We start from the raw sequence: 27,678 nt of genomic DNA, 5'->3' as shown, positions 1-27,678 counted from the left end.
AGCCTGTCACTTTAGAATAACAACAGCCAGGAAAGATTAGACCCGGAGGAAGCCAGAAAAAGTTCAACAGCAACGCAACAAATGTAATGGGGGGGGGCGGGGGGGAGGGAGAGGCGGCAAACGCAGGGGGAAAAATAAAAACAAATTTCAAAATGAAGAAATATCTCTAAAGAAATCAAACTAGTAACTGCGCTTTGAAGATTATTCCTCACTTTGCTGATGAGCCTGCAATACGCTTCTCCATGCAATAGAGAGAGAGAAGGAGCGGCTCAGTGAGTAAAAACACTGACTGGCACTGAGTTTGAAGCAGGGGAGCCTGGTTCAACTCATGGTGTCGGCTCCTTGTGACCTTGGGCAAGTCACTTTATCTCCCTGTGCCTCAAGCACCAAAACATAGATTGTAAGCTCTACAGGGCAGGGACCTGTGCCTGCAAAATGGCTCTGTAAAGTGCTACGTATTAATAAAAGCTTAATACAAAATGTGGACAAAAAGGAGGGAACTATTCACCCTACGTGTGTAACGCCACTAGCGCGCTTCATCAAGGGTGCAATGTAATGTGAAAGCACAGAAAGCGGAATCACTTACAGCCGTGGCCACCTCGACCACCTATGGAGTAGGACTCGTTTTCCGTCCCAGAGGTGTCCTCGCTGCTGTAGTCCGGGAAGTTATCCCTGGAGAAGGAGGGCTTCCCCCGTCCTTGCTTGGAAGGAGTTGTGCTGGGGAATACAAGTGGAGTACAAAGTCTTGAGGCATTGCCACCATATTGTCCATACATACAACATTTTTAGTTTGCTTGCTCCGCTGCACAGAAGACTCCTCTGAGCAAACAAGACATTCTAGCACACGGTTAGGAATAGGGATATCGCCCGCTGTTTCATGGATACTTTGCTGTACTAGTTTACATTTGAAATGTTCTGTAATTGAGAAGTATAGTATAGGCTACAGTGATTTGACTACCAGCAGGGGTCGGGGGAATGGCAGATATGCTGGAAGCATCTTTTCTCTTGCCAACTCTGCAATTTCCTGACTGGTGCCTGACTTCTCAGGGGCTCTTTTGATGCATTTCTACTTGAGTTGAACACTATGCAGGGGGTAGAAATTCAACACAACACAGATGTCATTTTGACTATACGTGGCATTGAATTCCTACAGAAACAGATGACAACTATATTTGGTAAAACCATATTCTCTTTCGAAAAAAAACCCCACTACAAAATAACATAACATATGGTTGTTTATAGACACAACTGGTATTTCCATCTTGGGACTGAAATACCAGCATGGTCTTCTCAAGTTTGTCTTAGGACCATCTGTTCCCATGTAAATCCTTGGGTATAAACACCGAACTATTAATCCTTACGTAGTGCAGACAAAAACGTGGGATTGAGCGAGATACCTGGTCCTATCGGAGGCTGCACTGCTGCTGCTGGTGGTACTGGACTCAGAATCTGAGCTGCTACGTGGAAGGTTGCAGTCATTTCGGTAAACCAAGAAACTTTTTTTTACTTGCTGGTTACTGCTGCTGAAGCCGTTTGTTGGCAAGTCTTTGGGAGAAACAGGACAGAGGGGGGAAAAAGGGACAATTTTATAATTGACGGTCACCGCACATTTCACTTATTTTGGAAAGGGAGCAGCATCATGATCTCCTACAGTTATCACAACAAGCTAGGGGTGGGTACCATACAAAATCAACATGGCAGTCTACGGAAAATGGATATCTGTAACAATGCTTTACGTTATCTTCTGGGGGGTAGAAAGACTATTGTGGTACTTTTTCTCTGCAAATGATCTGTGTGGATGAAGAAAAATAAACAAACATTCTTGTGACTCTTCATAGGTTTTGTCCTTTCACCAAAGCAGCAAGAATTGCAAGACTCAGATTTACCCGGGAAGATTCCCTCACTCTACTTCTCAATGTAGCTTTGTGGTGGATTGTAATACCTCTCATGGAAGAAACACTAGACGTATTACTTTCATTGAGGAGTTAAATAGGAATATAGACCAGGGTAATGCAGTTGATGTGGTCTCCTTAGATTTGTCAAAGGCTTTTCATACAGTGCCACACAAAAGGTTAGTATAAAAAAAATAAAGCAAATTGGCTGGTTAAAAATATTTGCACCTGGATTAAAAACTGGTTGAAGGATAGACAACAGAGGGTTGTCATAAATGGAACCTTTTTAGGTTCCGCTAAAGTTGTGAGTGAAATACCTCAAGGATCGGTACTGGGACCCCTGCTTTTTAACTTCTTTGTTAATGACCTAGAGGTTGGCATAGAGAGCAAAAGTCTCCATCTTTGCTGCTGACATTAAATTGTGTAAAGTAGTAAAATCGGAGCACAATGTAATTTCTCTCCAGAAAGCCCTGGATAGACTGGAAACTTGGGCAGGTAAATGGCAGATGAGGTTTAATACAGATAAATGTGAGGTTATGCATTTGGAAAGCAAGAATAAACAGTGGACTTATAAATGAAATAGGGCAAATTAGGGCAATCCTCGATGGAGAAGGATTTAGGAGTGCTTGTAGACAGAAGGCTTAGCAATTGTGCCCAATGTCAGTCAGTAACTGTAAAGGCAAATAAGATCTTATCTTGCATTACATGGGAAATGGGTGGAAAGGAAGTAAGCATTATTATGCCATTGTATAAAGCATTCGTAAGTCAACAATTTGAATACCGAGTACAGTTTTGGGCTCCACGCCATAATAATAATCTTTACAGTAAGGGGCAGTTAAAATGTGGAATTCATTACCCATGGAGACTGATGGCAGATACAATTTATATCTTCAAAAAACGTTTGGCCATCTTTTTAGCAAGGAAAGGTATACAGGGATATACTAAATAAGTAAACATTGGAAGGATGCTGATCCATGGAGTAATCTGATTGTATTATTTGGAGTTAGGACACAATTTCTTTTTACAATTATGAGATAGCATTAGATGATATTTCACTGGGGTTTTTGGTTGCCTCACTCTGCATCAAAATACAGTAAATACAATTATAGGATAAGTGTCTGTCATCTGAATTTAGCATAGGTTGAATTATACATGTCTTTTTTTCAACCTCATCTACTATAACACTAGGGTTCTTCGTAGATTAAATTATATTGTAGAGATCTTTAGAAGCCTCATAAGTTTATCAACTGTACAATTGAAGAAAACCTGAGGTTTTGACGTGTGTACATTATAATTTAATTTAATCTAATATTGATCAGGTAGTGTTAGGACCTGCTAATGGTCATGCCTTGCTGTGACTTGCAGGCTTATTACGGTTTGGCAAAGGGTTTAACTAAATGACCCTTTTTCAAGAGAATATATAGGTATTTCTCTGTGTATTTTTGTCATATTGGATGTAGCTCTGGGCTTTTCTGTCTTTTGTTGGATCTAATATTGATCCCCTAAAAGTTATCACAACCTACAACTAATTTCCATTTATTTGGGGCCAATACAAGTATTTTGGACTACACGTACTTACCAAGAGATGGTTCTTCTGCCGACTTGTCACTGTCGCTATCACTGTCTGAGCTGGAAGTAGGGCGGGGACTTCTGCCTCTCTTGCGCTGTCTCTGCGACCCTCCCATTATTGAGAGCTGAGGGGGTCCGATCGGACTGCTGATCTTTCCCGATGCCAGCTGGTTGTCTCTGTTCTTAGGTGGCCTCCCCGGTCGCTTTGGGGGTCCCGCGGTTTTTGGGTTCTTCTTGGAGAAAAGGACAGAGGTCCTTCTACCAACTTCATGTGCAGGGGTGGAGGAAGTGTTTGGGCCAAGTCCTGAGAGGAGAGAGAGACAGGTAGAGATAGCGCAGAATGTTAAGACAAAGAGAGAGAGGGAGAGAAAGAGAATGTTCAAGAATGGAAAGAAAGCAAAAGAAATGAAGAAGGACAGAGCAAAGAGGAAGACAAGGAAGGAAAAGTAATGTATTTATTTTCATCGGATAAACAGTAAATACAGCTCTCAAAGCTGGAGAGGAAATCCCAGTGTATGTTTTCTCTACTACACAGAGCAGTTCCGTGTGTGTAGCACTGAAAAAAAAAAAAAAAGCACATTTCCCTGCACACCAAAAACACAAAAGGGGCAAATTGTAAGTTTTAAATAAACACACTTTATTGATAGAAAAATCAAAACATTACCCAAAAAGAATTTTCAGAATGTACAGTGCTTGATTACAATTATTATTCTTAAAAAAAAAAAAAATAAACCTGGACGCAGTGAGTCTACAGTACGTCAGAAATGTTTGGAATGAAATTACACGGTAATAAGGAGATCGAAAGCATTTGCAAGTAGCAGTCACACCAATGTTGTATCCATTATATCTCTCTACTGGTTTAGGTGGTGTGTGGAATTTCCGCCTTTTGAGAAGTAGTAGTAAGTAGATATACTGAATCAAGTATCGCTGTGTGTTATGTTACTTGCTAATGTCTTGTGGGATTATGATTGGCCTGCCGGCAACCATGATGGCGTGGCGCCCCAAATGTACTGTAAATATAATATAGGGTTTGCTTTTCAGTCCGAAAGGAAAACAGCCACGGCACCAATTAACAGACTAGTTACCTAGAGCAGGGGGTGCTCAACTCCAGTCCTGAAGACCCCCCCCAACAGGTTCGGTTTAACGGATATCCCAGCTTCAGCACAGGTGGCTGAATCAGAGGCTCAATCACTGAGCCTCTGATTGAGCCACCTGTGCTGAACCACGGATAACCTTAATCTGTTGAGGGGGTCTTGAGGACTGAAGTTGAGAACCTCTGACCAAGACAGTTAATAAATTGACTCCATTTATAGTCTCATAGCAACCTGAATCAGTTTGTCTACACATCACAAACTGTTACCAAGTGTAAGCTCACCACAATATCGCTTACGGCAAGAAGAAATAACCCAGCCCCTATCAGAAAAAGAAGGCAGTGTCTTTATTCGTAGTATTTTCTGGTTTTATTAGTTCGGCGTGCATGCCTTTGAAACATCACTATTTCCGACGGCTATGGCCAATTTGAGGCTTCTTTTACCGGGACGAAATATTGCCGTGTATGAAGTACAACGTGTAAGTGCTGAGGTTTTCCTAAAATGTATTTAGAGCCACTGATTTTACAACAGTAGTATTTCAAAACTGACCACGTAAGCTTTATAAAAAAAAAAAGAGACACTTCTTGGATACCAAGGCCATATACCGAAAGGTCTTTAATCTCTGCGAGAATGCAGAAAATACAATTGATGCTACTGAGAGAATAACAAATGTTAAGGTGAGCATCTGGTACTATTTCCCATCTTCAAAAAAACTAAAAAGAACAGGGAAGGCGAAATTTCAAGAAAGAAAAAAAAAACAGTACAGAAAGCTGACAGGACGTACAGGTTACAGGTGCATCGCTAACGGTCCTTAATTACATAGAAACAGGTTCTTTTCCCAACAGTCTTAAAAATCCCACAGTTTTGAAGTTGTTTCTTAAGACGGGGGGGCTCAACTCCATTCCTCAAGCCCCCTCTCCCCAACAGGTCAGGATAACCCAGCTTCAGCACAGGTGGTTCAATCAGAGGCTCAGTCCAAGAGCCACCAATGCTGAAGCAGGGATATCCTGAAAACCCGACCTGTTGGGGAGGGGGGCTTGAGGACTGGAGTTGTGCACCCCTGCCTTAAGGGAACGTTTGCACACTTGACGGGATAGAATTACATGGTTCCATACAGTATAAAAACACATCTGCTGCCATGGGTGTCCCACAATGCATTGCTCTGCAATCCATTGCAGCCCATTCTGGCAATCAAGTGGTAAACAAAGAAAACACACCCTCAAACATTATTAAAAATGAACGTAGCTGCCTCCTCCCACCCTGGCCTGGCTGCCATTCTGCTTATCCCGACTCGCTTCCCCGTCATGGAACTCTCCTAGTAGCAGCAGAGATTGGCTTCTTGGCTTTATTCTTACAAAAAAAACGAGATTGTGAGAATTATAGCTCGTGGTGGGAGACAGCAAGAACAGCTGAGACGTTCCCTGCGAAGAGGGGCATTCAAAGGGTTACAGCAGCACTTTGTTTGGGGACCTGAATCTGAACGTGCTGCCGTACATAACCATATCGAGAATGACCAGGCACTCACAATAAAATCCTCTTCCATCAAAAAGGGACTGAGTTGGTGTAATAATCCCAATAGAAGAATATGACCGCGTCAAGGCGCTACATGCACTCACAAATCCCACGGGCCGCATTAACCATGTACCGGGATGGGTTAACGCACCAAGCCAATGGGAGTTAATGCTGGAACAGGCACTTGAACGTGCCCATATGATAAAAAAATAGATCTTGGCCTCAGAATTTAGCTCCAACCAGGTCTTCCCGGTGGACATACAATATGATCCTTTTATTCCACGCATGGTGCGTTGTATGTCCACCGGCAAGACCTGGTTGGAGCCGAGTTCAAACCTGGTTGGAGCTTATCTAAATAAGGCCAAGATATATTGGAAATCGCCTGAATCCAACATAGCATTTGGGAGTGCATAAATATTGACCCTGCTCACTGGCACTGTGACTATTACACCATTACTTTCCCGTTTGTTACTATAGGATTGCTCTCCCCCCTTTTAGGGACGAGGATTTGCAGGACAACTAATTTGGGTGGAGCAGCAGCCTACTCCAAGAATAAGCGGTATTTATCTCGTATATGTTTGTCTTTTATTTATTCACACATGTATCTTTTTCTTGTTACATGTAGATGTGCACGATAAGGAGCGCCTGTACGATATTCTCGAAGGCTTCCAATTAAATATTACAGTTCACACCCCAATAATTACAGCTGCAGGCCCACGAATTAACCACGCTGTCCCCCAAAGCCAGAACAGGAAGAGAAAATACGTTATCCATTATTACTGAGATGTGCAGCAGAAGGGGCATCGTATACAATTAACAATAGGACGCAGGTAGGGTTACTATGCATCAAAAAGCTCTGGGGAATTGGAAGAGCCAAGAGATACTCAGCATTAATATATACAGCAGCATGTTCATTTTCAGAAGGTAAAATAATAATAAAAAATAATAATCTTTCCCAAACATGACATACAGATTGAAGGATTTTCCATTCTCCAGGAGAGGGACTGAGTGCACATGATTTGAAAGTAAAAATAAAGAAACATAAAAAAAGAAAAGAAAAAAGTGCCGTACAAAAAACAACACACACAAATGTAAACAGCCTCAAACTGAACAGAGCTGCAGAAGAGGCCCCCGAGATCAGAAAGCAGTCTGAACTAACACAGGCCAGTACCTTTCCCGGTCTCCTGACTGCTGCTCTCTTCTGCAGCACTGTCCGTCTCTCCATCCTTCTCAGAAGGGCCATGCAACGGCAGGGCTCTCCGCCCGGCTGTGCCATGCCGATCAATGCCGCCGTCTCTTCTGGACTCTTGCTGGTGGGCCATTTTGCGGCGGATGGACGTGATCTCCTTTCGGATCATTTTGGCACGCCGCGCGCGCCCGATGTTCTGCTTGCTCGCGTTCACCTCGTCCAGCCGCTCCAGCTGGATTTTCAGCTGCTCCTCCAGGGGGAGATGCTTACGGTTGTCAGACAGGGGAGTCCGTTCAAAATCTGTAAAGGGACAAAGGAAAAAAAAAAAAAAGAGGATTTAGCATTTTAGCGATTATAGCGATTATTCTGCCCAAGCCACGTCCCCGAAAAGGGGAGTCTGCTGAAGGACTAAATTCAATCATGCTGCAGTTAAAGCAGCAATCCTCTCTACTCACCACAGGAAAATAAGTGTCTTATTTTACTACTGCAAAGTCTGCTCACTTCTGTTTTTAGCAATGCTACTATCTCTTTTGAATTTGTGTAGGCCGAGTTCTGGACATACTAGAGGTTAAAATGGCCAAAGCCATTCACACTTATTAGGACAAGATGTTGTCATGGTAACAGCTCATGCAGTAGAAATGCATAAAATGAAGAATGGAAAGAAAAGGAACACTTAGAAATAGACCTCCACAACCATCTGGTTATTGATCTCATATGAGTTTTTTAGGGAAGGGGGGGGAGAAAATCGCCGCTTTAGATGGGCAGTCCCTCAGACGGCCAGTGACCTTGTGTAATATGTATAATAGGTACACTGACTGTAAATGGTGACACAGAGTTTGAAGCAGGGTAACCTGGCTCAATTCCCCGTGTCATCTACTTGTGACCTTGGGCAAGTCAAGACAGATTGGAAGATCATTTGGGCAGGGACTGTTTCTGTTCCGCGTACTATACTGCAATTGTGACGCGCTTTGAGTCCTATTGAGTCCTTATTTGAGTCCAAGCGGTATGTAAAATAAAGCTATTACAAAAAATAGGACAAGTATAAAAAAACAAGTATACAGTATATATTTAGGTCCATATGTACTAACTGGTGCTATTCCAACAAGACACCTTCCAGTGGAGAAGGCCCACTCAAGTCAAAGTGTCTTCCAGCGACGTAGGCATCTTGCGGAGTAGCATCACTTAGTAAACATGGCTCCTAAGGTTTTCAAAAGCTTAAAGCAGCGGTCCTAGCTGCCGTTTTTACATTTTTTATCCCCCCCCCCCTTTTTAATATGCGCATCAATACGATCTACACACTGACAAGTACTTAGCTAAGTTGCCGATCGATCGGCGTAGATTCGGCTCGGGGGTTCGCTAAATGGCTGTCTGGGCAGCAGAAGAGGACCCAAGATGCAAAGTTCTGTGCGAAAGATCATGTGACCAGGCAGTCACTAGATACAATTGGTGCACTGCTAGAGAGGGCAGGGCTCAAAAAGGGGTGTGCCAGAGCCTGTCTCAGAAGAGGAAGGGGATGCGACTTTGTAAATGGTTGCTATAGGAACCAAAAAATGCTTGTTACATTATAATACATTAAAATTGCCTATTAAAAAGTTTTTTTTTTAAATGCTACAAGTATTTTCTCATAGTACAGAACTGCTTTATTAAAAAAAAAAACACATGTAGGATATCGCTTGAACTGCAGCTTTAATGGGATTTTTTCTAATCTCTTTTGTGCAGACTGTTTCCCAATCTTCAAATCTGCTGGTAATTATAAAGCGGTCATTAGTCAAACAGATTAATACGAGTAGCTGATAAGCAGAAATTCTGTGAATCCCATGGGAAATATTCAATTTCCATGGGATACAAAATAAGAAGGTTGTTACTTTGAGTCAATGGAATCAGGAAGCCAACTACCCGTGTACGTTCTTGAATGATGCTCTTCTGCACACTAAATAGGACGGCCAGTGTTACACTATCCCACCAGGTCGTCTTTTAGACAACACAACTGCTTCAGACTTTATGTATATTGGATAACTTTTGTCGAGTTCAGTGCAGGTATAGTCCATTGTGCATTTCTCTTACCTCTGTTTTAGGAGGCAAAGGCTTAATGATGGAGTGCCTTTGACCCATTACCCATAGTCCCCTAAAATTAGCATTCGCATTGAAGGGAATGGATAATTAACGGCATTACACTATAAATTACTATTGCTATAACTATTTCTTTTAAAAACACAAGGCTTCCCCAATAATTATAATTTTGGAGATGGTGCCCTCTGCCTCCTTTTGGTGACAAATGTTTCTGGACCTCTGGATGGAACCACGCCAACCTGGTGGTAGGACCAAAACACCCTGATGTTATTGAAATGCTTCAATGGACCAGACCCTGACCTCGACCTCACAAATACGTACTACTGGTCAAGGCCAGGTCCTGTGTTCCCACCTGAAACAAAAATTCAAAGTCTTGGGAAGGCTACCTACCATTTTCCCTAATGTGACGGCCAATTTCGTTGCCTAGTGTGACTTGGGGCAAGTGCATTCCTGTCTCAAAGTCTATGCCAATCTTTTCGGCCTGTCGACGGGCCTGTCGGAGCAGAGCTCCCCCTTGTTCCCGGAGGCGGAGGGCCGCGCGGTAGAAGATGGTGTCCTTGGCATTGTACTTGAGGCAGTTACTGACAATAAGGTTGAAGTCGTCCTCAAACTGCTCAAAGTTTAGGTAGCGGTACGCCTCCAGGTTCCGCTTCATCGTCTGGAAGTCCATTGGTTTCTTGATGTGTTCTAGATAGTCTGGCACCTGTGAGAAAAGAGCGCCAAGGGCTAAAAGAAAAGAAGCAACATGTGCCAACCACCTGTTTTGAGAAAGCATCAATTAACCTGTGCCAGAGAAGCTTCAACGTATTGGGTCATGTGCCCAGAGCTTCTCAAAGCAAATCTATGAAAATCACTGTGTGTTGTAGAGTGATATTACACCTATACCCTTCCAGCCAATTGCCCCATAAGCCCTTCCTTTTTACAAATATGCAACTTTAAACCATACCCCACCCATAGTCTTAATGTTGAGTCTACCATATTGAATTTGTATTAGATTAGCCTCTAATATGTCGCACTGCGTTAGAAGCCCCTCCAGCATTAATGCTCCTGTGCTGTGACATGTGCTTTTGCGATCAGCTATTATGCCATTGGATAAGGGCTTACACTAAAATCGATGCCCCAAAAAATACAAACTGTACTCTCAGTATTTTTTCTCATCATGAATGCCATCAATAAGCAAAACAATATCCGAACATACATACTAAATCAATATTCATTGATGCGAGTACAAAGTACTGGAGTTCAAAGCAACACAGTGTGCAGCCAAAAGTGGAGATGTGCCAGCTTCATGTTGCACTTTTGGCCGCATTTTGCAGCCCAGGTAATGTTTTCAGGACAATTTTTCAGCCTGCTGCATGTGCATGAACCCAACAGTGTTCTATAGGTGCACGTTTAGCGGTTACCAACACATTCACGGGATTACACGCAGTTCTTGTCTCCTCAATTTCTAATCAGGTCCTACAAGGAGGATTTTAACTTTTAGCCGATATAGATATTTTCTCGAGCAGGGGTGGCCAAATCCTAGCCCTCAAGGGATACCAGAGGTCAGGCTTTCCTGACCGTGGCTTTCCTGTCACACCGTGCATGCAGCACTTTAATAAGTGACTTGCACAATGAAAGAGAATAGAAGGCTAACATTACATTATCTTCACAACTTTTTTTCCTGAAGGTTACTGCGGTATCCCCTTTATTTTGACAATGTGTGTACAGTTCCGGAAGCATTAATGATCACATTTTATTATAACCAGCGTGATCTTCGGTGATGCAAGACTTTCAGAAACATATTGTACGAGTAATCCATGATGGCTTTTTAAATATTTTTATTTTAAGTTTAAAATTGAAGCAGGGGGTCTTCGGAGCTGAACCCTGTAAATTTCAGCTCCGGGGACCCCCTGCTTCTGGAGATACTTACCTCCGAAGTAGGTGCTGGTAGCTGCTCCAGCTCAGCAAGCAGGACTTTAAAGTTTAAAGCTCCCACGTCACACAAGCCAATAGAAAGCGGTACCGATGACGTCACAGCTTCCTATTGGCCAGCCGGACAATAGCTGAAGAGCGGACATATTGTGAACCCTGGTAGCCGCAGAGAGCGGCTACCGGCACCTAATTCGCAGGTTTCTCCGGAAGCAGGGGGTCCCCGGAGCTGAAATGAATGGGGTTAAGCTCCGGAGACCTCCTGATGCAACAATATATATATAAAATTTGCAAAAAAAACTCTGCCGCCTTGGATTGCCTCTTTAACCCGCTGCAAATTGTGACTGAAAACACCGGCTTATTCTGTTAACACAGGAAATAAACAGACCTTAAACGGAGATGTGAGCTGCAAAAATTGTGGGATGAGGGGGGGGGTTCTTACTTCGTAGATTTCTGTTACCTCAGACAGAGGGACCGGCTCGGTGAAAATATTACACGTGTCTTTCTCCTGCAGCTGCTCCAGTGTCTTTCTCAGGAGAATTAGAAAAGGAGTCAGCTGCATCTCAAGTGCCAACTGCTGGACTTTAATCTGAAACAGAGACGAGAGCCTCAGCATAGAAGCCCGGTCTGAACTGATTCACGGCAGAAAGAGTGCAGAGCGGGGAGCTGCAGAAGGGAATCGCGCGGCGAGAGGAGACGCACGCAGACTCATTACCGTCTCTCTCTTGAGTTTCTCTCGTTTCCGTATTAATTCTACCAGCAGACGCGCTCGCTCTAGGTCGTGCCGGAGTCTCTGCCATGATTTTAACTGTTCCTTTAGCATCCAATTCTTATCGGTGGAGTCTTTCTGTAGGAAAAGAATAGTGTCACAAAGGCAAAGACAATATCAGTACCTAGTTATTATTCTGTTGTTGTTGTCGTCACAAGTCAGTGTGTGTCTATACTGAAGATGTCTACGTGGGAGTGTTAGAACAGACCAAATTGCGTTTGAGGAGGCTCAAGAAACAGGTGGACCATGTGGTCCTCATCTGCAGTCAATTTTTATATGTATTTGAAGATGGTCAAAGAAAAGCTATGCTTCGAATCCCAGTGTTAGATGGAAGCCTCCACTCAGCACACAAACTGTGGCAGTGCTGGCCGCTTACCTTGTGAGCTGGGTCTCCAGTCTCTTCATTGGATTTAGAGATTGCTCCCAAGTGAATCGGCGTCTCATCAGGTACAGGTATCCTCCACTTCATGTCCTATTGTGAATGGAAACATGCATAAAATCGATGGATCTGCCTGCATTGCAGAGATAGTACGAGACTTCTTTAGTATCCATTCACAAAACAAGTTATGGCGAGTAAAAAAGTAACAAACACCGCCCCCCCCCCCCACCACCACCACCACCACCGTACAGTATACAGCAAATAAAAATACCACCTGTGAGCACATTCACATCTCAGACAGGTCTGCAGCCCTGCTTTCCCCCATTATCTCTTAGCATGCAATGCTGTCACTGCAGCCAGGGATTCTGGGTAATGACATGTAAATGAGTACAGTGAGTACCTTTAGCGTCTTGTCCATTTTAACATGGATCTCTATAAGCTTATGCCTGCCGTATTACACAGCTTGTCAGCACAGCCGGAGCAGCTTCACTGGCTATTCTCTTCTGTAGCCCAGGCTGTGCTGAAAATCTGTGTAATGTAGCAGCCATAATCTTATAGGGATCAATGTTAAAATGGATAAGAAGCAAAAAAAAAAAAAAAAAGTGACACGCTGTGCTCATTTGCATGTCATTACCCAGAATCCCTTGCTGCAGTGGCAGCATTGTATGCTAAGAGATAATGGGGAAAGACAGATGTGCAGACCTGTCTGAGTCATGTACCCACACATGGTAAGTATCCATTGAAATTAACTCATGTTAATGAATGTTCAAACCCGAGCCCAAGAACATTTACACGTTAACGGATATTGATCCTGCAAAACATTGAAGTATCGTTTTTTCCTCTCTTCTTTTTACAACAATACATTGTACATATCTTGGCCTCGAGGACTAAAGTGCTGCATACCGACCTGGTCACAGTTGCGTTGTGACTGCAAGTGCGTCTGCAGGCGGCGTAATAAAGGGACCCCGTTGCGTGACTGCCGCTTTAGTGTCCAGTAGCTATGTAATCTCTGCATGAACTGGCTCTTTCGCTGGATGGTCAAGCGGTTTGTGATCTTACTGAGCCTGGAGGATAAAGCACAGGGAAAAAGCCTCATGAGGAATGAAAGGGAAGGGCAGCGAAGCTTAGATGGGATTCATTCAACCCATTCACCCGATACTATGAGTCAAACCACTCCGTCTCATTAGCAATTTTGATTGCAAGCAGTTCACTTAATAACGTCAGCAGGATAACAATGCTTTTATGCAGGAACAGAACTGCGCTCAATTTAAAACTACTCCAAAATTACGTATGACAGAGCAACAGATTAGCTACATATTTGCCCTACAACGATCCCCTTGGTAATTTGCAGAATACTTAATATATTGTTAAATAATACATTACTTGCCGAACAGAAACAGGATGCCAAGCTGGGGAAATGTGCAGGAATGATCAATTAAAACACACCGGGTAACGTTCCTTCAGTTAGTGCATTGGGCTGGGGATGAGGGGGCTTTTAGCGTGTAGGCGTTTTAATACAACATATGCTGTCGTCACAGCAGAGGTGAGAATATGTGGCATGTACAGAGCAATATTTATTTTATTCAATGTGGTTCTGTTGCACAGTGGACAGAAAATATTTGCGGATATTGTCTGTTTTAAACAGGTTTCAAGCAAAAACAACTTGATTCTGCCTGGCAACAATCACCCCCTATGAGTTATTAAAATAGGAAAGCATCAGAATGAGCTCCCCCAGGGTTCAGCCCTTAATAAAGCTGTTCTTATACAGAGCTCTGTAGATGCACCTGCTACCATTTACAGTGATGCAAAGAATCTGTCTACATGCAACACGTCCAAAGCATCCAAGATTCTCCAAAAACAAACTTCCTGCATTGCTCAACTCCAGGTAATACAGTACTCAGAAAGGGAAGGCTTGCCTATTACTAGGTATTTAGAATAAAGGGAAAATGGTACAGGTGTTTGTGTGGGGTCCGCTAAAACACCTTCATTTATAGCAGGTGAATATTTATTGTAGGGAGTTTTCATATAAACTGGTACTTTTAGAAAAATATTATCAGACCCTCCCTAAGCATGAACAGCTGATGAGGGAGAAAGCAAGCTAACTTCAGAAGCGTATTATAATAACAACACAATAGCATGTTACAGCATTTTAAATGCAGATTATATGAAGATGAAGGAAACAAAACAGCGGAAGAATTATTCGTATGGATTCCCAACAAGGCAGTGGTAACAAATGGGTTACGCTCCTGCCCTTGGCACTGAGCGAGTGCCCCCACGACACACCTTGTGCCCAACACCATATAACAAAACAAACACAAATGGGAGGGAAGTAGCACTGCCATGAAGAGAATCTAGGAAAGAAAATGAAATCGGGAAGAATAAATATTCCACTCTCCTCTTCCCCTTCCATGGCAGAGAGGGCGAATGGGAAGAACCAACTCAAATCCGATGGGAGAAACACAAAAATGACAGGGCGGAAAAACAAGACTTAACAAAACGTGTTTGTTATGGCCTGCAAGACTTTATCCACACGATAAAACCTGGTTAATGTGTGCAACGAAGACCATCCAACAGCTTTGCAGAGCTTGTCTCCTGTCCCCAGATCTGTCTGCCCAGGACATTACTGTACCATACATTTGGTGAATGAACTTTCAACACTGCAGGCACTTCTTTTCTGCTGGTATGCATGTTATACATTCCTTGATACACCATGCAATTGTGCCTTTCGTTGCTGGTAGACCCATCCCATTTTCCCTTCTTGGAAAGTAAGATAAGACTACATCTCGATTCTGATGAAGCCCTGACACCACCTTAGGAAGGAAACTGCTTTGTTCTCGGTATGAGCTTGTCTTGGTGAAACCTTGCTAAAAGGTTCCTCACAGGAGAAAACTGGAATCCTGCCTACTCTTGTTGCCGAAGTGACTACAATGAAAATAGCGTAAGCAACCTTAGGTGGGTTCCCATAATTGGCTCGAAAGGATCTTCTATCAATGCTTCTAGGACCATGTTAGGGTCCCATTAATAAGTGGTCTGATCTGTAGTCTTGCTTTTGTTACTACATTTAACAAATCAACGAATTATTGTCGAGATGGTGCTGAAAAAGCACTCCCAGAGCTGCTACTTCAACTTTTAACAAGCTTAATGATAACCATAGCTCGAAAACTCTAGAAATTCCAGTATCTCTTCGATTTATTTTTTGCTACTGAGCCAGTTTGCTTTACGTCATGCTAAAATCCTCTTCCAAATTCTGCAGTCAACATTCGATGTTCACTTTTTTCACCCTCAGCCGTAGCTTGACAGCCTTTCAGCTTTTAGGACTTTCCTGTCAATTTCCAAACCATTTAAAACAAATATTTCTGGGTCTGTATGTAGCAGAGGACCTTGGGAGAGCAAATTTGGAGTTGGTAGTAGAACCCAAGGGTTGTTTAAATCGCCAGCCTCATCACCTCAGAGAATCAGCTCTTCTTGGTCAACAGGGCAGGATCACTACAACTTATGAATGCTCTTTGATGATCTTCCTCATAAGTATCACAAATAAATAGAATTGGTGAGGGAAAAAAAGGATTTCTGAACTGAAAATCCCAAGGCACCGCCAAATACCTGCTCTGCTCCTTTTCTGAATCTCGCAAATAAACAAGGACGTTTTGCATTTGCCCGTACCAACATGAAATCTATCTGGGGACAAGTCCATCTTTCGACCAGCTGTTTGGAAGACTTCCTGGCTTACGGCCCATTCTTCCGAGTGAACCATGTTGCAAAAGTGGAAATTGGCACAGATATTGGCTTTGCCTGCAAAGTGAAGGGCTGATTGAGAGATATTTCTCAGCCCACTTCAATAAATGTACGTCTTCTGCCATGATTTGGAGATCTTTGTGCCTCCCTGGAAATGTATTTACGATACTGCCACTTGATTGTCAGAATGGAATCTTATAGGCTTTCCCACAAGATTCTCTTGAAACGTTCACAACACCAGCTTGATTGCTCCTAATTGTAAGCCGTTTGAAGAAACACCCGTTACGACTACACATTGCGTATCTTCCAACAGACATCCTCTTTCAAGGTTTTCTACATTTTCCCACAAGGGCAGAAATTGACTTGCTGTCTTGCTTGGCCTTATTAACGGAGCTAGATACTTTGTTTCACATAGACAAGATATTGAACTGTAGAGGCCTCAGATCTATACGAGGGACAACTTCTATTGAGGATGTGAAGAGGCCCAATGCCCTCACAAATACGTGAATTGATGGTCGTGGGTCCTTTCTGATTTTTTTGGCTGCTGCTATTGTCTAAATAAGGCCATAGCACAATTTCTTGCTTTCTTAATTCTGCGATAATCACAATGGTGACTTTCGAATCCTCTGGCACTTCCGCATCACATGACCGCTCTTTGAAGCCATCACGTGATTAGTGTCCTGGCCATTGGGTCAGATGTGATGGAGAGTAGGCGCTCATCCCCCCTTTAGTGCCGATCGCGTACAGTGCCTAAAAACACAAGCAATGGCCAATAACTTACGGTGTACGTCATAAGGGCCCTTTGGGTGCCACTTGACTTACACTGTATGTCATTAGGGCACTAATTGGATTAAGAAGATGCTAGAGCAAATAGAAGAGCTAAATACTGGAAGTGTGAACCTACAAAGTAGAACCTGAGATGTGAAGCTGGAATCGGTACAAGATATGTATCTTTTAGGTCTTGGGACAATGAACTCTCCTGGCTGCACAGCATTGAGAACTGATCGAAGAGACTCCATCTTGAAAATGGTATTCTCAGATATTAATTCATCAGATCCAACACAGCTCTGAATCCCCCCCCAACCCCCCCAGATGACTTTGGGACCAGAAACTGGCAAGCATAAATTCCTTCGAATCTTTGACAGGCTGGAGCTTTATCTGCATCTTTGCTCATAGCAATATTGGCTGTAATTCTGGTCATTCTTGCTCTAGGATATTGGAATAACCTGAAACTATTTGGAACTGGAATGGAAGCACATTCTATTACAATTTTGAAGACCCACTACCTGGATCCAGTTTTCCAAATATCTGCCGATTCTTCTCCTCCTCCAACTTCTTTGAACACCTGAGGACGTACAAAAAGAATACTGCCGCTTTCTTTCCTGTGGCAGGTATTGGCTTTTCCTGCCACAGGTGATTATTATCTTGTCTATGTGCTTGTCACTATAACTCTCCTCCAAAGGGCAAGGTGCACAGCCTATTCTGAGAATAATTCTGCAACACTCTTCTTACAGCCACCGCTGAAGCCATGGATCTTGCTGTCAATTTAACTGAATCATAAGAAGATTCAAAAATAAAAATCGACTGCCCTCAGTGAATCGTTTACAGACTACTGTAGATATTTATATGCCTTCTGGGTGTCTTCTTGAAACGCAGCTAGCCATACCCCAAGGGCTCACGCTGCGGAGGCTTCGGCTCGCTTACTTGCTGCTCTCGCCATTAGGTAAATCTTCTTAAGCAGACTCTCCATCTTACAATCCATCAGGTGCTTAAAGGGGGCGCCCTCTTCCAACCGAAGGATAGTACGTCTTGTTAACCTCTAAAAGAGAGTCTCTTTTTGGGGCTGCATCCCAAAACATTACCTTGCAAGGAACGGGTCGGATCCTGATCCTGGATTTCCATCACCAACTTGAAAGATTTGATAAATTATTCTACCTGATCAACATTAAAAGCACCTTCTCTAGATTCCTAGGACTTCAAAATCAGACAGCACGTAGAACTCCTTGTCAGAGTTAAGGAATGAATGTTTTGACTACCTAAGAGAATCCATAGCAATGACTACACTGGTTTGTGAATGAGACCTCTTTTGCGTGTCCCAGGTCTTCTCTTCTTTGGTCACAAAGGTGTTTGCTAAAGCGAACTTAAACGGTAAAGTATTAACTGCACCATTTGTTCAGGGGGCTGAGGCTTCTTTGTTATCGCTCAGTCCGCAACTTGCCAACCGCCTTCTTAGATGGTTCGGTCTTCTGGGATGTTTTGCCAGAAAGAGTATGAGACATGGTGCCAGTGGAACTAAGATCCAAACAATGGATATATCTAAGGAAAACAAACAAAGAAGAAAAGAACTTCACCGTACACAAATGGGGCTGAACTTAAAGAGGTAGTGGGAGACAAAAACATGTCTGAGCCAAGGTCGTGCACCTCAGCGCCTTCATGGGATTTTTTGCACGCCGGTAACATCATCCATGCGCACCCGCCCTCCACATGATCATATGTCAGAAGTGCTGACCAACCACATTCAGGAGGAAAGCTACGCCTACCGAATGGCGTCACTCCCTCCCACCACGGCCCCTGCACCTACCGAACGGGGCACAAAACGGCCTGGCACAGCCTGAGTCCCCCCGAATCTGACCTCCCATCGTATCGAGATCCTCCAGACTCCCGTCTGACCTCTGTAGACTCTGCAGATTGGACCTACCACTGGGACCGACACTGGGGACTTCAGACACAGGCACCGTCTGGCAGGCTGGACAGCTGCACCAGGTAAGCAACACACTTGCTCAACAGGACAGGAAAAATGAGACGCTGGAGTAAAGTAGGTGGTGTCATATATATAGGGATGGGGGGCATGCTTTTTGCCTGTAACCCCTTCATCCACACTGCCACAGAGCAGGAAGGAAAAAACAAAGGACTCATATGAATTGGTTAAGAAAAAGCCGCACTCTCTGTGCTGGTAGTCATGGCAATCACTGTACCAAGTTGAATCATGTCTGGCGATGACAGAACACAGTGCCTCAAATTGGTCTTGATTATAAACCTAGCAAGCGGACCAGCACAATTTCTGGTACTGGGTTGCTAAGAAACCCTGCTGGCTGCACACACCTCAGTGGGTGTCTATCTTATGAGGATTAGAGGTGATGTACCAAGACTTTATTTTTAAGCTATTCCTTTTCTTCTATTTTACATAGTCAACATTTTCTGTCAGGTCAACTTTCAACTAAAATTAGACCAATAATGTTTAATTGGTGTATATGTTACAAAGAAATAAATTGGACATAGCTGAAAAGGGTTTATTCTTTTGCCAACCATTAATGCATTAATTCATGGTACATTAGGCAAAAGGAATTTATTTTCTACGTAATAATTGTGGTCATTAAACATTTTGCAATTGCTTGAGCCTGCAACAATGCAATGTTCTGCAATGCATGGTAAGCCTAATGTACAGAAAATAAATTACAAGTAGTAGTCCCTATTACTTATTAGTACTTTTAGTGCAGCATTTGACACCGTGGACCACCCTCTTATCCTTCACATTCTCCATACTCTTGGTATCCGTAACAAAGCTCCATCCTGGATCTCCTCTTACCTCTCCCATTGTACTTTCAGTGTCTCTTCTGCTAATACCTCCTCCTCTATCAATCTCTCTGTGCGGTACCCCAGGGCTCAGTCCTGGGACCTCTTCTCTTTTCACTGTACACACTCTCGCTTGCTGACCTAATCACATCTCTTGGGTTTAAATATCACTTCTATGCTGATGACACACATTTACTTTTCAACCCCTGACCTTACACCTGCTGTACAGACCAAAGTTTCTGAATGTCTCTCTGCTATATCATCCTGGATGGCCCACCGCCGACTGAAACTTAACATGTCAAATGGAGCGCCTCATATTTCCTCCCAAACCTGGCCCCACTACCTCCTTCTACATTACTGTTGGAAGTAGTATTATTCACCCAGTAGCCCAAGCACGCTGCCTAGGGGTCACACTCAACTCCTCTCTCACATTCTCCTCTCTCATCCAAAACCTGTCACTTTTTCCTCCACAATATTACAAAGATACGCCCTTTCCTCTGTTGCTCGACTGCTACAACTCTGACTCAGGCCCTCATTCTTTCCTGTCTTGATTACTGTAACCTTCGGCTGTCCGGCCTTCCTGCCTCTCACCTGTCTCCCCTACAATCTATATTAAACGCTGCTGCCAGAATCACTCTACTCTTTCCTAAATCTGTCTCAGCGTCTCCCTGCTGAAATCACTCTCCTGGCTTCCTATCAAATCCAGCATCTCGCACTCAATTCTCCTCCTCACTTTTAAAGCTTTACACTCATCTGCCCCATCTCATATCTCAGCCCTAATTTCTCACTATGCACCATCCCGACTCTTGCATTCTGCTCAAGGATGCCTTCTCTCTACCCCCTTTGTATCTAAAGCCCTCTCCCGCCTTAAACCTTTCTCACAGACTGCCCCACACCTGTGGAATGCCCTTCCCCTCAATACCCGACTAGCCCCCTCGCTATCCACCTTTAAGACCCACTTGCTTAAAGAAGCATACGAGTAGCACCATGGCTAATACCATACACATGCTACATAAAGCTTGGCCCCCTGCAGATGCACTTACCAGAATGCCCTCCTACTGTCTCTATACGTTCTTCCTACCTACCAATTAGATTGTAAGCTCTTCAGATCAGATACTCCACTTCCGAAATGTTACTTTTATGTCTGAAGCACTTATCCCCATGATCTGTTGTTATTTGTATTATTTGTCATTTATATGATTGTCACGTGTATTACTACTGTGAAGCGCTATGTACATTAATGGAGCTATATAAAGACATACATACATACATACATACATACATACATACATACATACAGGGAGAAATCCAGCCTCCCACCAGGTAGGGGAAAAACAAAACTGGGTTATATATTTAGAATGAGTTATCTTTATCTATAGTAGTTCCAAACCACAAAACTTCTTAAGTTCAAGGTACAACTTACAATTGCCCAAATAAAGGAGACGGTGCGTATTTAGAGAGGGAGACAAGGAGCATAGATGGAAATATGCCTCCAAGAAGAGGCCTTAGAGCATGGGTGCGCAAACTTTATCATCTGTGCCCCCTGCCTGCTCCCCCCCCCCCCCATACCTCTTCTCCGGCATTTTCCGACGTCATTTGACGCCGCATTGCCAGAAGTCGATAAGTGATATACAGAGGCCTTGCGCGTTCCCCCGGCATTTAACTTAAATGTTATGGGGGGGAACACAGGGCCTCTGTATGCGCCGCACCCCCAGAGGAGGGGAGCTCTACTCCAGTCCTCAAGCAAGTCAGGTTTTCAGGATATCCCTGCTTCAGCACATGTGGCTCAATCACTCCCTGCTTCAGCACAGGTGGCTCAATCAGTCAGGGGTGCACAACTCCAGTCCTCAAGCCCCCCTCCCCAACAGGTCAGGTTTTCGGGATATCCCTGCTTCAGCATAGGTGGCTCTTCGACTGAGCCTCTGATTGAACCACCTGTGCTGAAGCTGGGATATCCTGAAAACCTGACCTATTGGGGAGGAGGGCTTGAGGACTGTAGTTGAGCACCGTGCCTTAGAGTTAGACAGTAGCAAGAGAATAGCCCTACTCACAATTACTATAATGCCCTGAAGGCCAATTGTAAACGCTCGCGTTTTTGAACAGGAGCCTTTTAGTTTAAATTCATATTGCTGAAGGCAAAAAGCCCCAATGCTACATCTAATATGACAAATTATATAGTTCAATACTTATCTGTCTCTCTCCTCATAAGTAAGAGTAATTTAGTCAAATTCTTTGACCAAGATATACCTTTTTTTACAGGTCCTAACACAACCTGGAAATGCTCCAATCGCTTCCAGGTAGTATTAGGACCTGTAAAAAGGTTATAACTTGGCCAAAGAATTTGGCTAAATGACCCTTAGGCTGCGTCCATAGGACTGCAGCCGTGCTGAGGCGCGCGGAGGCTGAGGGAAAGCGGTGCTTTCCCTGGCCTTGGTCCGCATGCACGCCGTCCGGGGGCCTGTGACGTCACGGAGCTGGTTCGCGAACCGCTCACGTGACCGGCCCTGCGCTCCCTTGAGTGCTTGAATTTAAAATTTTGCTAAGACTTACGCTTCCGGAAGCTTGCGGAAGCGTAAGCGAGCCCCTGCTAAAGTCGCTCTCATTGCGGCTGCAGGGACTCACTGCCGAGCAGCAGCGCGCCTTATGCGCTGACCATGCCCGAGGCCTTACTTATGAGAGAGACAGATAAGTATTAAACAGAACTCCCTAAAAATGACGGTTAGTAGAAATATTACCAGCTTCTCTCTCCCTTGCCCAGTAAAAGTTACCAGCTCATATTACATGGTTTGTGAGCAGTACCTCTTTTGTTGGTGAAACTGAAACGATGTAAGTAATACTTCCACCTTTACCTGTGAGGGGGAATGCACGGCACAGAAACAACAGGGGCCGCGGCTCTCTTCTCCGCGAGGATCTTTCGCGCTTTCTTCATTTTGATTCTTGATTTGGCCTTTGCCTTTTTCACTTTCTCAGAGCTCCACCCTTTGCCCTCTTCTTCCTCCTCATCGTCCTCCTCCTCCCCTTCGCTGTGGGAGAGGGCTGGAAGTTTGCACACGGACCCAGGGGGCGTGTGGATATCGCAGTACGCCGTCTTGCGAACGCTAAAAGAGGTGCCGTTGGCTCCAGTCTCTCGCACAGGCTCCATTTTCATGTACAGGCCGGCCTGCTGAGCGCATGTGACGTGGAAGGCTGTGTAACAGTTTGCCTTGTGGCACTGGATGCATGCGCCCGAGCCGCGCTGTTTGCAGATGTAACATGTCAGCTTCCACCGTGCTGGTGGGATATGTTCAATGCTGTCTATAGGCTCCAGGAACACAGTGTTGGCAAAACAAACCTCAGGAATCCAGAGCGCGCAAACCACGTGTGCCCAGCGTCCGTCGTCTGTCTGTTTAAAAGCCCCTCCCTTGTTTGGGCACAGGGCACAATCCACGGCTCTAGAAGGCGACTGGAGACACCTCCTACAAAGCCACTGCCCTTCGGGGATATAGGGGACCCCATAGCACTCCTGGTGCACAGCCAGATTACACATGTCACAGAACAGGATAACGTTACTGTTCTGACACTCTCCGTCATTGCAGATACAGCACACAGCATCCTCGTCAATTAGGGCATTTGGGTCCCCTTTGTTATGGCTCTCAAAGTAGGATTCCTTCTCCAGCCTGTCCATCAAATACTCAAAGACCTCCTGCGGGATGGAGTTAACACTCTCTGTCTTCCGCCGGTCGTTCATAATATCGAGCCAGATGTAATCCTCTTCGTCCATGTCATACTCCACCTCTTCATCCAGCTCCTCTGCCGACTTCTCTATGTATCTAAAAGATGAGGAAAATAATTGACCAGTAATTCTAGGCTTTTTCTACCAAACAAAGGAGGGCAAAGAAAGAGGGACTGTCAACCACATTAGATCAGGATGGAAATTGCTCAAATCAATTCAACATGCAATTAAATATTACAATTTGATACTCAATGGAGAATGATACAGGGAGCAACCTAAATATAATTTACGTCACTTCCCTGATTTTGGCTGGGTGCTTACCAAACCATTGGGAAGAATGTCCCATTCAAGAGTAAAAACAGCTTCCTAATATAGTCAAAATGTCACATACATGTCTAATGTTCTGGTGAAGGCCTGACTGTCCGTCTACTGCAAACTTCAAAATCAGCCCCGTGGACTTTATTATAATTTACCCTGAGGCCAAACATATCATGGCCATTTTGGAGCAAAACACATGCAATTTTAACTTGCACCTATGTATCAAAGCATTTTGCTGCGTCTGCCATAGCTTGCACATTGGGGAGAGTATGTAGGAGGACTTGGGGAAGAGTTACATAGTGCAGATAACGAGATGTATCCCATTCTGCAGCACTGTCTTATTTGCCAAATCCCCCATATCTAAAATGGTGCAAGTCTCCAATGTTGCATCAGATGTAAGAAACTGTTCTCACATATCCCACAACTGTGTCTAAACAACTCTCTCTACGTTGATACATAGACTCTTCAGTAATTACCATGATCTCCTGTTAAAATCGCACTTCTTTTCAAGTCTATGTCTGCTATATTAGAAAATAAACCTACAGAAGGAAAATGAAAGTGCTTAACATGAAATACGTATCCTTACCTGTAATAGGAGGAGGGACGATTAGGTGCATCCGGTGTGTCCTGATCCAGCTCCCGGTAGACAACTTCGGGGAGTTTTGGAGTGTTACCCGTAGACGCACTGTGGTGATGGTGATGGTTGGAATCTTTTCTCTTCTCCTTGTTCTTGTGCTTGCCAGACTTGGGGGTGGTTGCTGGAGTCTCGTTGTTTTCCTTGTTGCTCCCGTTCTCCGGCGCCTCTTCTGGGACCTCGTCATCCTCCGAAACAACGTCGAGGTTGTCAAAGATGCTTATACGGTGCACCCGGCCGTGTAATTCCACTTCAACTAGCCGCTGGGCCTGGGCGTAAGTCATCACCTCCCGGCTGGGGGACTGGGAAACCTCAGAGTGAGTAGGTGACTGCTTGTTAGCAGAGCGGGGTTGGCGGCCCTTCTTTTTCGGTTTACGGATAGGAGTGTGCTGCTGTAATGGAGGGTTATCATGATCGTAGTGATACAGGTGGTACTCGATACCACTGTAGCTCTTGTAGATCTTGCGGCAGGTCTCCACTGGGCATTCATATGGTGGTTTTGTAGCCCTCAAGTTGTGGCAAAATGTCTTGACATCGAAGTCCACACCCATCATGTTACATCTGACAAAGAGGAAAAAGAAACTGTTTGTCAGATCAGAATTACTTTAAAATACAAGATTTGATTTGATATCATTGATAAATATAGACAACAAAATCCATAGTAAGATTTTTTTTTTTTTTTTTCAAAGCAGTATGGCTTTGAAAGAGGGTAACCGAGAAGTAGACCCTACATGAGAATAGGGTGTCAAATATTACACCGGGACTACGGACTGCGTACCCAAAAACAAATCTCTTTAGGATTTAGACAATTGCATAGATTACGTAATTACAGTGAATCAGAACCTTTTACCTTTAACGGGTTCTTATTCTTTTTGACATTAGGAAAAACTATGCGTTACTACACTCAAGCTGCAAGTATATAATAAATGCTGATGAAATAGTGTTTGGTCTGAGGAAGGGACCTGGTGTCCAGAAACGTTACCTGTACTGACTCTGATGTACTAATACACTTGGAATTCTTTTGACACCATCAAAACCTTTTGTGTGCTCCTTCTATTTTTTTGCTTGTTACTGTTACATAGTATCCAGCTTTGGGACGCCGGAATCAACAGGAGGTAAGCACCAAAAGTGATTTTTTTGGTTTAATTTGTTTAATGCAGTGGTGTGCCATCTATACCTTATTCTATACTGAAATAATATTTATATGATTTCTCACTACATAAAATCAACATTAACAAACTTATTTTGTTAATAGAGGCAGAGTTTTTAGTGTAACCCCATTAATGTGGTTTACACTATAAGCTCCTTGGGACGGGAATTCCCCTTTAACCATGTGTGTGCCTACATCTCCAAATACTGCATTGTGTTTTCTATTACCTGTACAATCTACATTCACACCATTGTATGAAGTAAAAAAAAATGAAGTAATATTGGACCTTGTATGTAACTTTCTTAAGTAGTACCGTGATGGTGTCAAACAGCTGTTTCTAAGTCTTCACTGGGAAATCACTAGCGGCACACAGACAAGAGAAACAATGGCTAGTACAATATTTAAACCTTTAATACTGAAATGAGGCCTGCAAAGAAATGTATAACATTCTTGTGTAAAACATTAGATACTTCTGTATATTTATACAGTTGATACATTGTTGCCATAAAAAAACAACAATGAGAAGATGGGCTATCACCAGTTCTTATCCTTCTGCATTTGTGTACTGTACATTGGTCCTTATGTTGATACAGCCTCAAGGGAACCCACCCTACAGCTATTATTATAGTTTATAGATAAGATAGCGACATATACCATAGCACAGTGTGATATCACACAGAAGTCAGTGAGTGGACAACAGATCGTGAAGGGAGGGCATTCTAATTTAGGATTAAACAGTGTCCCCCATTGTAGGGTATGGTTTTGGAAGAGGGTGACCGAGAAGCAGACCCTACATTTTTAACCCTTTCACTGCCAACACACAGCCGGCTCCTATAGCAGCAAAACGTGTTAAGAGAAAGATTCCACAATGTTCTTAAAAAAGGACCTAGTGGTATTAATTGGGGTTATCCCACTGAGGTCTATCAGACATGCTCCGTTTTAACCCTTTTGCTGCCAGAGGGGCCCACAGCACATTGCAAAGGTTTATCCTACTGCCGCATATAATGTTTATAAGCAGGTGACCCTATGGAAGTGTTATAAGAGGGCGATCGAGGTGAAGATCAGGCAGCCTTCCTAGACCCCTGAGGCATGCAGAACTTTCCCAGCTCCCTCCACCTGTATGTATATCTTTATGTATCGCCATCTATGTACACAGCGCTTCACAGCAGTAATACACGGCCTAATAATATAGGGCATGATGGCAATACGCGCTTCAGACATAAAAGTAACATTATTGGGGAAAAGAGAGTCCCTGTCCCGAAGAGCTTAAAATCTAAGTGCTATGGGCTTGCAAGTTTGGGGGGCACTGGGTCCCCTCCTGTTCCTCCCCCAATCTCACCTGGCTGGAGCTGCGTCTCATCTCGGGGTGGGGACCGAGGCTCAGGAGGCCCCACCACCCGGCGGGGGAGCCACTAACCCCATGAGGGGTAACCCTCAGCGACCAGCGAGAAGGAAGACTAGGCCCGAGACCAGGACCCCCGGGTACAAGGAGGCGCCGGTGCGAGGCGGGCAGGGCAGAGGCGTCGCTGTTAGGATACTCCCAGACTCAGGCCTGCTGATTCCTGCTCGGTAACTGGGTGGCTGCGGGCTCACCCCTCCCACCCCCTCTCCCTGCCTGTCAGGGTCCGGGTCTTGGGCTGGAGTTCGGAGCCGCGGGGGGAAAACAATGGAGCCTCCTCCGGGAGGACGACGTAAACCCAGCGCCTCACATCCCTGGCAACCGCAGATTCCACACCACCCTCCCCTCAGAACAGCCACGGGAGGGGAAAAAATGGGTAGCGCAACCAACGCGGTGGCACTCACCCCTCCGGTACCCTTCACGGTTTTTCCAGCCGGGGTCGGTGGCCCGGGAGATTGTTGGTGATGGCGGAACGGGTGGTGGCGAATGTGCCGCCGCGAATGAGAGTGAGGCGCACAGGCGGGAGCTGGGGGGGCCTGTGATGGGGGGGTGTTGGAGGGACGGAGAGTTTGATCTCTCTGCTGGATACTTCATTTATTGTTTCAGAATTTGGGATATTTTTTTGAGACAGGGCACAATAGATATTTTTTAAATTCAGCTACAGAGTGTGGATGTGCTTGAGGTCTTTTTATTTTTTTTAATGGTAAATCTCTGTAACACCCCCCCGAAGTCCCCCCTCTATAGGAAACATAGTAACCAGAAGTGTTATATTGCTCTC

General features: G+C 44.2%; 1 protein-coding gene across 2 annotated transcripts in view; it reads right to left on the bottom strand.

Moving 5' to 3' along the window:
* BRPF1 (bromodomain and PHD finger containing 1) overlaps positions 1-27,380 on the bottom strand; it is a 31,179-nt gene extending 3,799 nt beyond the window's left edge. Inside the window, exons 1-12 of one of the 2 annotated variants that reach the window (XM_075574374.1) lie at positions 26,841-27,380; positions 24,304-24,912; positions 22,537-23,496; positions 13,290-13,446; positions 12,380-12,475; positions 11,950-12,081; positions 11,677-11,823; positions 9,714-10,026; positions 7,236-7,553; positions 3,472-3,765; positions 1,398-1,545; positions 587-717 (exon numbers count right to left, since the gene is read on the bottom strand). In XM_075574374.1, the coding sequence (XP_075430489.1) occupies positions 587-717; positions 1,398-1,545; positions 3,472-3,765; positions 7,236-7,553; positions 9,714-10,026; positions 11,677-11,823; positions 11,950-12,081; positions 12,380-12,475; positions 13,290-13,446; positions 22,537-23,496; positions 24,304-24,905 (3,298 nt within the window). In that variant the 5' untranslated portion in view covers positions 24,906-24,912; positions 26,841-27,380. The remainder of the gene's footprint in view (positions 1-586; positions 718-1,397; positions 1,546-3,471; positions 3,766-7,235; positions 7,554-9,713; positions 10,027-11,676; positions 11,824-11,949; positions 12,082-12,379; positions 12,476-13,289; positions 13,447-22,536; positions 23,497-24,303; positions 24,913-26,840) is intronic. The other variant, XM_075574375.1, reaches the window with a different exon arrangement.
* Positions 27,381-27,678: the final 298 nt, after the last annotated feature.

This window comes from Ascaphus truei, chromosome 17 (genome assembly GCF_040206685.1).
Source record: "Ascaphus truei isolate aAscTru1 chromosome 17, aAscTru1.hap1, whole genome shotgun sequence".
NCBI lineage: Eukaryota > Metazoa > Chordata > Amphibia > Anura > Ascaphidae > Ascaphus > Ascaphus truei.
The sequence above is the reverse complement of the archived record's forward strand: the minus strand, read 5'-3'. Positions and strand labels throughout refer to the sequence as shown.